Raw genomic sequence first — 12,054 nt, forward strand, 5'->3', positions numbered from 1 at the left:
GTGTGGAAACTGTTTTGCATATAGGCTAAGACAAAAAAATATAGAGCGTAAAACGGTATATACCATTACATTTTTACTGAAAAACCTCCCAGCGAAGTGTAAAAAATTCTTAATAAGCAGGACTCGAAAAAAGAAAATGAAAGCACGCTGAAAAAAAACAGCAGTTAAACTTTTTACCGTTAAACATTATCAGGTTGCTATGTTTCTTGCATTTTACAAAAACAGTATATCTTACATTTTACAGGCAGCACGCTCATATAAATCAGCTACATTTCTGAGGACTGAAACTCAGCCATTAAAAATGATTCTCCAATACATTCCCAACGTGTATGTAATACAATACAGATAATTTCTAAAAGCATTTTGTATTCATTTTTAAGTCAAAGACATTTTAAGTCACTTTTTATACAACTGAAATCCCTGACAATGGATTAAAACATTAAGGAAACATGTCAAAGCAGCACAACAAGCACTTAACCTAAACAAAAGAATAAAAAAAAAATAAAATAAAAAAAAAGGAGTAAATGTGCATGTCGTACAATTCAAGTATTTAAAATTAAGGCAAAAAGAGTAACAGGCAATGTTAAAGCAAACTGTTTGCTGTGCAATATGCTTTTCCAAGCAGATTCATATGTCCATTTTACTGTTAAAGTTAAAAATGTGCTTTGAGAACAGACTGGCCACAAGCATGTTGGACTTTAAAACCAAGGTCATTTAACAGGGGATGTCCAGTCTGGAGAAGGCAGATCACCGTTTCTTGGACATCCTCATCACAACCGTGCCTTCTTTCTTGCGTCTCGAGTCTCCCCTACATACATGTAAAATTTTGTACCCACATATGGCTCTCAGCCTTTCTGTACGCACATCGCATAACAGAGTATGTTGCATCAGGGTGTGTGAGCAAAACTGTAGTCCCTTAAGTTTTAGACAGATCACATGTGAAAAGCATCAAAATGCAGTAGAGAGGGGAGAAAGAAAAAAAAAAAAAAAAAAAAAAAAAAAAAAAAAAGGTTAAAAACACAAGGAATTTCTGCCTCTTGTTAAAGCTGCAGCAAAAAAAAAAAAAAAAAAAAAAAGCCCTTGTTATTAATAGTGTGCAGACAAGGGTACATGCATCATATTTTAATATGTTTAAAATGTAACCGAAGTAAAGGAAATAAGATCAGTCGTGTTCATCAAAGCTTCTGTTGGATTTTGGTGAGGGACTTCTTGCCATAGTGTTCTGAGGAGAAATGAAATGGTTGACAGTTAAAAGAAGTTACACCTTTTGCAATATATGCTTGTATAAGAGGTTCTGTGGGATCACTGTAAACTGGGTCCTCAATTCAAAAACATAAGTAGCACTGGAAATCTGTTCCTAACATAATTTGTTTGTCGCTCCAATGTCACTTTTACTACTGAAATGCAATCAGAAAAAGCTGAGTAACAAGTAAGGCTCAGTACATTTACATTTATTTATTTAGCAGATGCTTTTCTCAAAAGTGACTTACAATGGATACTATGTAGTGTTATCAGCCCACACACCTTATTCACCGCGGTGACTTACACTGCTAGATACACTACTTAGACTGGCTCACTCATCCATACATCAGCAGAACACACTGTCACTCACACACTGTGGGGGAACCTGAACAGCACATCTTTGGACTGTGGGAGGAAACCAGAGCACCCAGAGGAAATCCACACAGACACAGGGGGTAACATGCAAACTCCACACAGACTGAGCAGGGACTGAACCCCTGTCCTCTCACACCACCCAGGCTACTCACTGTGCCACCCCAGTAAAGTTTTCAAACAAACTTAAATTTAAAAACACTCCATAATATTTTTACCCATCCATTATCAATAACTGCTCATTGAACACATGGTTGGGGTTTGTCTGCTTTATCCCAGAAACGGGTTGCAAGACGATACACTCCCGATACAAGGCCACTATATCTCGGCATCACATTTTCATTACATTTTACATTGACATTTATTCATTTAGCAGATGCTTTTCTCCAAAGCGACAAACACCTTATAGAAAATCCAAATTTATGTATTACCTTAGGAGAGACAGTTGCAGGTGTGACTGTCAAGTACAGTTATTATTTCCTAAAACTTCAAATATTAAAACCCATTTAAAATGAGCAAAAAAGAAAAGCATCTCCACAACTTCTCCTTCAATGCTGCTGATGTTATATAAGCATTTCCCATGTTCGTCTGCTTTGTACCACTTTATCTACACTATGAAAAGTTTAATTAAACACACGTGCACACAAACAGTCTGAAACCACTTGTCCCAAGTGGGGTCATGACGAACCGGAGCCTAACCCGGCAGCACAGGGCGCAAGGGTGGAGGGGGATGGGACACACCCAAGACGGGACGCTAGTCCGTCGCAAGGCACCCCAAGTGGGACTCGAACCCCAGACCCACCGGAGAGCGGGACCCGGTCAAACCCGCTGCATCACCACACCCCCCCCCCTTAATGAAACAGATTTCCCTCTTTGTTTTATGTTTAAGGTACTTTAACAGTCTTGGATATAGCTATAGTAAACAAAAATACTTTAAGACTTTACATTTTAACATTGTATTAACTCTGAGCTATAAATAGTTGAATCAAGATGGTTCTTCACTTTTTTTGGGTCTTCTACTTTATTGTGTTCCTATTCTGCCTGAGAGTGTTTTGCTGCCAACTAATGGCAGGATGTGGAAATACAGCTTGGGAACAGAAAAATTATAAAAGAAAAGAGCAATGGAAAAAAAAAAAAAAGCTATTAGAAATACACAGGAAAACGTAATTTTGTAAAAACTCAAATGTTTGTAACGTGATGAACCACTGTACCTGAAATTTGCGCCGCAGGGCCTGAGTCATGATTGGAGTCAGGCCTGTGCCAGTCTCTTTGTTCTCTTTATTGAATAGCGGTGTTCCCCCAGGACTCCTGCAAGATAGTACAGGTCTTTACATGTAGCTTTCAAAACCTAACAGCACACCAGACCAACAAGAAAAAGCTTTACAAGAAGTATATTTGCACTACACTCTGGATCTTATGTATTAATGTCAAGCGTGTGCTGTGTACATGCAACATTGTTTAAATTAAAGAACCAGCATATTGCATATATAATTACCTTTCGATCTGAACTTTTTTCAGCTGGCTACGCAAACGCATAGGACTTTTTTTGGGTGTTCTGCAGAGAATAAAAAGAAAAATGTGAATTTCAACCAAAGAAAAAAAAAAAAAAAAAAAAAAAAAAAAAAAAAAAATCATTCTACACAAATAGTTCCTCATTCATTTGCAGAAATTTCAAGCTGGCTCTTGCCATTAATTTTTGACAAGATAATTAAAGACAGGATTCCATTAGCTAAATTTCACCTTACTTCCATGGCATACTATCCAGATAAATGTGCCAACCAGTGTGTAGTCTTTGGTAAATATGAAAACAGTCAAACAATTTCTCAAACATTAAAAGTGTCAGTCAAAAGTCTGAGTACAGTAATGCCTGGCAGTACTGTAGATATGACAAATTGTAGAGTGAAAGCAAAGCCACCCATAAGTATTCTACATCGCTGAGAAGTGCTGCGGAAGACCTGGAAAAACATGTCATCTTGTTTCCTGCTTAAATTTATTCATCAAATGCCAGGTGTCCCACAAAAACTATGTTAAAGTATACTCAAACTGTTCACCGGCAGTAAACATTGATGGATTACCGAAATGTTTTAAACGAAGAAAAGAAAATATTTTCACAGGAAACATTACATTTTTATATGAATTACAAAGGAGTTCAACAAAAATCTAATAAAATGTAATTTCCCATATGGTTGGTTGGATAAAGTGGAAAAATTCATTTTTACCTGCCCAAGCTCAGGTGCAGCTTGGATGGAAGGTCAGAGGTGGAGCGTCGAAGGCGAACCTTCTGTAGGTCATCTACGGTGACCAGAGGAGCACGACTCTTACTTGGAGACACCTGTAACAAAGAAACATCAAATATGGACTGCAACAAGACCACATTCAGTGCAACTTAACAGAAAACACTCACTCGCAGAAGAGCACACTTACGTTCAGCTTGCCTATGGGGTCTGTTATTTTTCGCAGCTTCACAGTCTGGAGGTCCCTGACAGTCACTGCAATTAGATGTCCCTTCTCCTTCTACATGAAGGAGAGCAAACAATTTCACTGGTCTACCTCATATTAGTTAGTTAACTGAAGAAGGGCATATTGTTGTGTTATTGTATTTTTGCCGGGGGGAATTCAGGCTAAGATCCTCAGCACAGTTGTACTATAGCAAGTATTAGAGGAACTTAAAGGATTTCCTTTTAGGTTAGAAGTCCAATGGCTACAGTATCTTCTGCTCCTATAATTATGAACACACTGCTGATCTTTGAAATTCTACATGATCTCTGGGGAGAATCAGCCCGAGTACCCCAAACCTTGAAGTTTCACAAATCTGCCAGCTTCTCATTTATAAATTAGTATTATTATTCACTTCTAACGGGGGGGCGTGGTGGCGCAGTGGGTTGGGCCGGGTCCTGCTCTCCAGTGGGTCTGGGGTTCGAGTCCCGCTTAGGGTGCCTTGCGACGGACTGGCATCCCGTCCTGGGTGTGTCCCCTCCCCCTCCGGCCTTACGCCCTGTGTTGCCGGGTTAGGCTCCGGTTCCCCGCGACCCCGTATGGGACAAGCGGTTCCGAAAGTGTGTGTGTGTGTGTGTGTGTGTGTGTGTGTGTATTAACTTCTATGGGGGGGGGGGCGGCACAGTGGCGCAGCAGGTTTGGTGGGTCCTGATCTCTGGTGGGTCGAGGGTTTGAGTTCCACTTGGGGTGCCTTGTGACAGACTGGTGTCCCATCCTGGGTGCGTCCCCTCCTCCTCCAGCCTTACGCCATGTGTTGCCGGGTTAGGCTCCAGCTTGCTGCGACCCCACTTGAGACAAGCGACATCAGCAAGTGTGTGTGTGTGTGTGTGTGTGTGTGTGTGTGTGTGTGTGTGTTTTACTTCTTCCCAAGAATGAAGAGCAGTTGCACGTTAGTACCAGTACAGTTAGTAACAGTAGTTGTATGTCTTTTGTTAATTGTTTTTAACCTGTAGGGTTGGAGAAGCCGGTCTCTTCTTAACAATCAGAAGAGGTCTTTGTTGTGGTATGGCAGGTGGAGGTGGAGGCGGTGGTGGAGGAGGTGGGAGGGGTGGTACCACAGGTGTAAACACTGGGAGGGGATCCACAGTAGATCCACAATCATTTGCAAGAGGAGCAGATAACTGGACTTGACTGTTGCAGCTCAGCTTCTGACAGCAGCACAAGGAAGTTGTCCTGCTGTTGGCCTGGAATGCAGAAGCACAGTTTCACAGGGGAGCACATAAAAACAACATAATCAAGTACTGCAGTACGTATAACTGGTGTTGTAATCTGAAACGTGCACTCAGATCAAATACAGCGATGTCAATTCTACTTCTGTGCAGCAATTTTTCGTATCTAGTCCAAGCTGACCTGCAGAGCGCAGCGCAGCAGGTTCATCTCTCCCTGCAACTCCGCAACCTGCTGCCGAAGTACGTCCATCTGACGTGTCTGCTCCCGCCAAGAAAGCACGGCACTCAGGAATCCAGCACATGCCTGAAGTTGGAAGGGGAAATAAAAAAAGAAGCATAGCTAGATCAATCTATAAGAAATAAGGCAAGAAAAACCTGTGCACTAGCAGGGACTGAGATTGTGAAACTTCTCACTTTGAAACAAATTAATTTCAGTATAACAAAACACAGAGGACTAACACACATTTGACTCTGCCGTGATGGCAATTTTCAAAATTTGTGCAGAGAAAATCCGGAAGGATTTTAGGCAACATTTCAAATGACACACCTGTGCAAAAGTGCTTTTCCAGCCCTGGCATAAGCTGCCCACTGCCTTCAGTGCCAGTCTGATGCCCAGTGCTGGAGTCCACTGCCGCTGTACCTTCACACAGACATCCTCTTCAAAAATTGGGGAAATCGCGCTGTTTGGGCTAGAAAACAGTCAGGTCAGTTTAATTTACACCTCCATTAAAGTAATCATTGAAAACAAGAATTTAATAAAAGATTTAATTTTACAAACATTTACATTTAGTCACTTTCCTCCAAAGCAACTTACACTGGATACTATGTAGTGTTATGAGCCCACACACCTTATTCACTGTGGTGACTTACACTGCTAGACACACTACTTACAATGGGTTACTCATCTATACATCAATGGAACACACACACTCTGTGTGAACCTGAACAGCATGTCTTTGGAGTATGGGAGGAAACCAGAGCACCCAAAGACTTACACTGCTGGTTACACTACTTACAAATGGTTACTCATCCATACATCAGTGGAACACACTCTCTGTCACTCACACACTATGGGTGAACCTGAACAGCATGTCTTTGGGTGCTCTGGTTTCCTTCCACAGTCCAGAGGAAACCCAGACAGACAGGGGGAGAACATGCAAACTCCAAACAGACTGAGCGGGGATTGAACCCACATTCTCTCGCACCACCCCGGCACTGTGAGCAGCGCTACTCGTTGTGCCACCATGCCAGCCGGGTGGTGTGAGAGAACGTGGGTTTGCAACAATTGGATTTTTCTGGAGTGTGGAAAACTTATTGTAGCCTACAAACATATGCAATATAAAAGTTTAGTAGGCACCGGCAAACATTTTTGGTATACGATCGATGACTTGCTCACGGTTACATGATCCCGACAGCACTAAGTTAGTCAAGGTGGACGTATTTAATAAGTTCTGGTCAAAATCAAATGGTAGGAATTTCATATCCATGACATGTTCAGTTTAAATTAACTTTTCGATAAAGGTTAGGTGTTTGGGCTTGGGATGTCTTTAAGTCCTTGCCTCAAGGTTGACGACGTGCGTGATCTTTGTGAGCGAATCTGCCTGCTACTCCTGAGGGCCCAAGACCTGCTGGTCGCCTTCTTCTTCCTATGATGTTGCATTATGGATCTCAGGACCTGAGGAGAGAGGGAGAAGCACGACTTAGACAAGGCCATTCCTTTATACGTGCCAAAATAGAATCCTGCACTTAATCACAAAGAATATTTCCAATATTTAATTAATTTTTTAAAAATTGATTTTACTTTTTTAATATTTAAAGATAAAGGGGGGTGCACTGGCACAGTAGGTTGGACCGGGTCCTGCTCTCCGGTCGACCTAGGGTTCGAGTCCCGCTTGGGGTGCCTTGCGATGGACTGGCGTCCCGTCCTGGGTGTATCCCCTCCCCCTCCGGCCTTCCACCCTGTGTTGCTGGGTTAGGCTCCGGCTCCCCGCGACCCCGTGGGACAAGCGGTTTCAGATGATGTGTGGGGGTGTCATTTATTTCAAGATATTTTAAATTTTTCTATCTCTGATTCGACAAAAAAAAATAGGAAAAACTACATGTCATGTACATTCTTGAACCTTCTTCACAACGACGATCGAAACGCATTCGATTTTAACTTACGTTACTGCAGTGGGTGGTAAATTTGTATCGTCACTTTGCAAAACGTTCTACGATGATCGTCAATTTTCATAAACTTTGTGCAGAATAAGATCAGAAAATAACGAGGAAGACATGAGTCTCATGAGTGACTCACGGTGACGGTACGAGAAACCACATCTGATGAATTGTAGAGCCACGCTTTTACATCTGCAATTGAACACATACCAATGCATTATATCTTGCATTTCTGGAGCCAATGTCGAGTTAAAAAATATTAACAATAATTTCCGATATGTGCAATACTATTCACAATACTAATTGTAAGAAGAATAGCCATACCCTTAACGGAGTCCTCTTCACGGGAAGCGCTGAACTTTCAAATTGATTCGCAGGAGTTGTCAACCAATCAGAGACCGAATTTCCCTGTAGATGGGAGGTGCTCGTCGCTGATTCGGCAGCTACAAAAAGAGCTGGCTAATGAAATTGGCTGCTTAGCCTATCGCTGAGACAGAGAATGTGACCAATCACGCCCCCCCCTTTTGGTTGCTCAGCAACAGCTGTCGTAAACGAAGCAACTCGCGCATTAAACCCGGACAGCGGTTGAGTGAAAATCTTAACTTAGAAACAGAAATCTAATCTTTTCTGTTTTTCTATTGTGCTGACTTATTTCCATTTGTTGGTGGACTTAACAAATTTGAGTTAAAATGGTCTTTCATAAACTCATTCTTAACCAGTTGTTCATTCCTTATACGGGAATAGGAACACACACACACATCGTCTGAACCACTTGTACCATTCGGAGTCCTGGGGGGCCGGAGCCTAACCCGACAACACAGGGCATAAGGCTGGAGGGGGATGGGACACACCCAGGAGAGGACGCCAGTCTGTCACAAAGAACCCCAAGCAGGACTCAAACCCCAGACCCACCGGAAAGCAGGACCTGGTCCAACCCTCTGCACCACCGCACCCCCCTATGGAACAGGAATAAATAGCCAAAAAAACTGGCAAATTGTGAAGCACGCAAGGTCAACAAGCTGATCTCACTGGTAAAAACGGAGTAGTAGTGACTGTCTGACCAGCTAGTGATTTCATTTCAAAGTGCGTCGTTCATTGAGAATCTGCAGGTGAATAACATGTCTGAAGGGGTCCACTGATGCATGGATGAGTGACCCGTTGTAAGCAGTGTATCTAGCAACGCAAGGTGTGTGGGCTCATAACACAACAGAGTTCGGTGGAAGTCGCTGTGGAGAAAAGCATCTGCTAAATAAATAAATGTAATAGCTTCAGGCATCCATAAACCTGCTGACAAAAGAGTTACTGCACGCCAAGCTCCACTATCTAAAAAAAAAAAAAAAAGAAAAACTTTATTTGTACAAAACCCAGCTTCTAAGTGTGCCCATGCCAACTGTCACACATCGAACAAAGCTTCCCTTTAGTTGTACAGTCCATTGCAACTACACACATGTGATGAGCAGAAGAGAACAGAAAGTCAGCTGCCCCTTTCCTACCAACCACACAGATCTGTTCTTGTAGAAAAGCTCTGACGAAAGCACCTTGCCCTTAAAGGCCACAGTATCATACTGATGCCCATTCCCAGCAAGATGTCTAACAGTGAGGATTATCAGGAAAAACTCCACTAATGTTCCATCAGTCAGAGATTAAACGCAATTACAACAAACTCACTCTGAGAAGTCCAGATACAAAAAAAAAAAGACAAACCATGTACAGCAGGAAGTCACGTTCACACAATAATGTACTTTAGAGGTACAAGTTGAAAAGCACATAAAGCAATTCCCCAAAACAAACCAACTCCATCCCGCCAGGATTCTTTTTTCGACTGATCGGAGTAAAGCGTTGGACAGGTTACTGTTCTGCCAGGGCAGCCAGGTGGTCTTGGAGCGCTTGTACAAGTGGCTGGACTGGCAAAAGCTCTTGCTGCATTTGAGGCAGGAGTAGGGCTTCTCGTCTGTGTGCACACAGACGCGCTTCTTGCAGTCCGTCAGCGCCAGAAACGTCTTGCAGCAGATCTTGCGGGGTCCCTCTACCACAAGGACGTTGTGCTCCGACAGCACCTTCTTGCATTTGGAAAGGACATCTGCAGAGGCTCTTGTCAGGTGAGAGGACGCAGCAGCGGGGGCCTTCAATGTCCCCCAACCATTTGTAGGAGGACCTGTTGAGGAGTGCGCCGCAGATGGTCGCGGAGGAAAAAGAGGGTGATGACGAAACGGTGCCCCGGATTTGAGAACTCTCCGCCCAGATGGACCCCGGCACCCCCCGGGATGCAGTCTGTGCCAGAATGCGTGTCAGAGAAACTGCAGTCACTGCTCTGCGGACTGAGCTTGGCCTTGACTGCGACAGGTTCTGCTTGGTTGCTGCCCTCTGTCCAAGAGGTGATGTCACTGGTCTCATCAGGGGCCTCTGGTGAGCTCAGGGCTTCGCTCTTCACCACCACCTGCATTTGCTGAGGCTGCTGCTGTTCCTCCTGCTGAGCTTCCTCTTTTACCTTGATCGGGAGAACCTTGTACTGTTGCAGGAAAGGGTGCTGGAGCCTGGAGCCTGAAGCAGTGCCAGCTGCGTGCTGATCAGAACAGCGCATATACCGCTTTCCCGGAAGGGACAGGTGCAACGTGCGCGTGCTCAGGTAATGCTTACAGGCCTTCACAACTGAGTTGAGGTGCAGGTGCGAGGCAGCAAGCAGCACATCCATGACGTTACTCTCCTCCAGCATTAATGTTGAGGTGTACATCATGTCTACCAGGACAGACAAAGCCTCTGCGGTCACCACCTCGCTGTCCAGCTGGATCACGTTCATGCCACCGTTGCTCTCCGCCACCGAGAAGAGGGCGCGGAAATGGGTGCTGCAGGCCGCCAGCACGGCGCGGTGGGCTTTGAAGTGCCGGTTACCCACCACGATCACACAATCACACAGCTGACCACGGAGACGCTGGTAGTTGAGCTGCTGGAAGACCTGGTCCACGTGTCCCGGGAAATCCGTGACCTGGGTGTTGAGAGTGAAGCAGAAACGGTAAAAGACATGACAGGTATGAATGAAGTGAAATAAGAAAAATGCACCGTGTTCATCATGGGTGTCAGTTTGCCCCCACACTGCACATGCTAACCAGCTAATTCTCCTCCATCCATATTAACGTGCTTCTCTCATTTTGTGCAGTGGTCAGTTTAAAAAAATACAGCGTTCCAACACATTTACATAAACAGACTCAGCTCACACTGTCTGTCTGCATCAACAGTCACGCAGTGACACATACCTGGCTTTCACGTTGTCTTTTTGGGGTCTGAAGCTGTCCACTGAGTTCTGCCACTTCCATCTTAGCTTTCTGAGGAGTGAGTGGGTCACCTTGACAACTCCTTGAACTGGCAGAGGACCCAGGCTCAGAATGACCTTGAAGGTTACTGTGTGGAGTTCTGGTCATTGTGCCAGAATCTGTTTGTTCAAAAGTTATTTTTTCATCTAACATACTGGGTGAAACAACAGGAACTGTGAACTCAGGATCAACAGCCTCAAAGAGGTCAAACTGCTCATCACACATTGCTGAAAAATTTTCAAATTCTGTTGGGTCTGAGAGTCTTTTAAGCTTTTTAAATGTGAATTTACGAAGCATGTTTATATCTGAAATCAAGGATTTCCTGAAGGAGAAACCCTCAAATGAAAAATGTGTTTTCAATTGTCTCCATGTCTCAGTTGCACTTCGTCCAGCTTTAGAGATGTACAGTTGTAACACGTCCTTTTTTCAACTCAGTGCTGGAAGAAGGAAGTGTTGAAAACTTCTCGTTCAGGTGCCGTCTTCCCACACCGGGTTGGGCATATGGATTGACGATCCTGCGTCTTTTTCTTGGAGGCATGATGATCTTCTACGAAGAAACATGATGAGATGAATTAGGCGAATTTCTAAAGAGCAGTCAGGTCAGAAATGTATAATCTGGCTGACCAGAGAGAAAATAATTAAAAGACACGGGGGACAGAGTTGTTGTAAAACCTGAATTAACTACTATTCATCAGATTTGAAGAATAATCGTTTCATGGTTACCATGGTTACATCAAGGCACAACGATCGGCCACGTGCTTGGGCCGCCATGATGATGATGATACGATACGGCATGATGGGTTCCAGAGGATAAAAAAAAAAAAAAAAACAACTTTCGTAACATAGGACTGACATGAAACTTCATCAACATGTAGCTAACACAAGAGTCCGACTTACCTTAGAAGATAGCTGGTCAATCACTGTGCTTTGGTGAAGTGGAGTTCCGGATAGCGCAGACGCAGACTTACGTGAATTTATAAAAGACTCCGGTACAAAAAAAAATGTACAATCCGAAGGACTTCAGAGAAAATAATTACAGATATTGCCACAGTGAGTAGTAATCATAATGAGTTCTGTCGCTGTCCAAGACGTCCTGCGCTTCACGAATGTGCATGTGCGGAATAAGAGAACGAGAAAAAAAAGATGCTAAGTCGTAGCGCTGAACTTTCAAATTGATTGGCAGTAGTTTTTAACCAATCAGAGATCGAACTAACAATAGTTGGGGGGAGCTCATCGCTGATTGGGTTGCTGGAAAAAGTGCGCGCTAAAAAAATTGCCTGCTTAGCCTATCGCTGAGCCAGGAAATGTAA

The 12,054-nt window shown here is 43.6% G+C and overlaps 2 protein-coding genes across 3 annotated transcripts; both read right to left on the bottom strand.

Moving 5' to 3' along the window:
* Nucleotides 1-1,100: 1,100 nt before the first annotated feature.
* Nucleotides 1,101-7,838, bottom strand: prr11 (proline rich 11). Of its 2 annotated transcripts, XM_029249448.1 has the most exons (11): nucleotides 7,761-7,838; nucleotides 7,576-7,628; nucleotides 6,839-6,954; nucleotides 5,827-5,968; nucleotides 5,461-5,583; nucleotides 5,058-5,294; nucleotides 4,039-4,128; nucleotides 3,834-3,946; nucleotides 3,110-3,169; nucleotides 2,826-2,922; nucleotides 1,101-1,222 (listed from the first exon to the last, which is right to left on the bottom strand). In XM_029249448.1, the coding sequence occupies exons 3-11, from the start codon at nucleotides 6,937-6,939 to the stop codon at nucleotides 1,163-1,165; spliced, it is 1,023 nt and encodes a 340-aa protein (XP_029105281.1). In that variant the 5' UTR covers nucleotides 6,940-6,954; nucleotides 7,576-7,628; nucleotides 7,761-7,838; the 3' UTR covers nucleotides 1,101-1,162. The 2 variants fall into 2 exon arrangements, with proteins under 2 accessions (XP_029105281.1, XP_018597620.1); XM_018742104.2 differs by lacking the exon at nucleotides 7,761-7,838 and having other exon boundaries at nucleotides 7,576-7,712.
* Nucleotides 7,839-9,288: 1,450 nt separating this feature from the next.
* LOC108928105 (zinc finger and BTB domain-containing protein 5-like) lies at nucleotides 9,289-10,920 on the bottom strand. The gene is made up of 2 exons (XM_018741886.2): nucleotides 10,688-10,920; nucleotides 9,289-10,419 (listed from the first exon to the last, which is right to left on the bottom strand). Exons 1-2 carry the CDS (start codon nucleotides 10,895-10,897, stop codon nucleotides 9,562-9,564), a joined length of 1,068 nt encoding a protein of 355 aa, XP_018597402.2. The 5' UTR covers nucleotides 10,898-10,920; the 3' UTR covers nucleotides 9,289-9,561.
* Nucleotides 10,921-12,054: the final 1,134 nt, after the last annotated feature.

This window comes from Scleropages formosus, chromosome 25 (assembly GCF_900964775.1).
Source record: "Scleropages formosus chromosome 25, fSclFor1.1, whole genome shotgun sequence".
Classification (NCBI taxonomy): domain Eukaryota; kingdom Metazoa; phylum Chordata; class Actinopteri; order Osteoglossiformes; family Osteoglossidae; genus Scleropages; species Scleropages formosus.

Bases quoted from the DNA above. Each gene is read 5' to 3' on its own strand.
- LOC108928105 (XM_018741886.2), bottom strand. From the start codon at position 10,897: ATGTTAGATGAAAAAATAACTTTTGAACAAACAGATTCTGGCACAATG. The intron at 10,420-10,687 runs GTATGTGTCACT...CTCAACACCCAG, and splicing joins AAAGACAACGTGAAAGCCAG to GTCACGGATTTCCCGGGACA.
- prr11 (XM_018742104.2), bottom strand. From the start codon at position 7,644: ATGTGTTCAATTGCAGATGTAAAAGCGTGGCTCTACAATTCATCAGAT. The intron at 2,923-3,109 runs GTAATTATATAT...ACTATCTTGCAG, and splicing joins AAAAAAGTTCAGATCGAAAG to GAGTCCTGGGGGAACACCGC. The intron at 1,223-2,825 runs GTACAGTGGTTC...ATTTCTCCTCAG, and splicing joins CCCTGCGGCGCAAATTTCAG to AACACTATGGCAAGAAGTCC.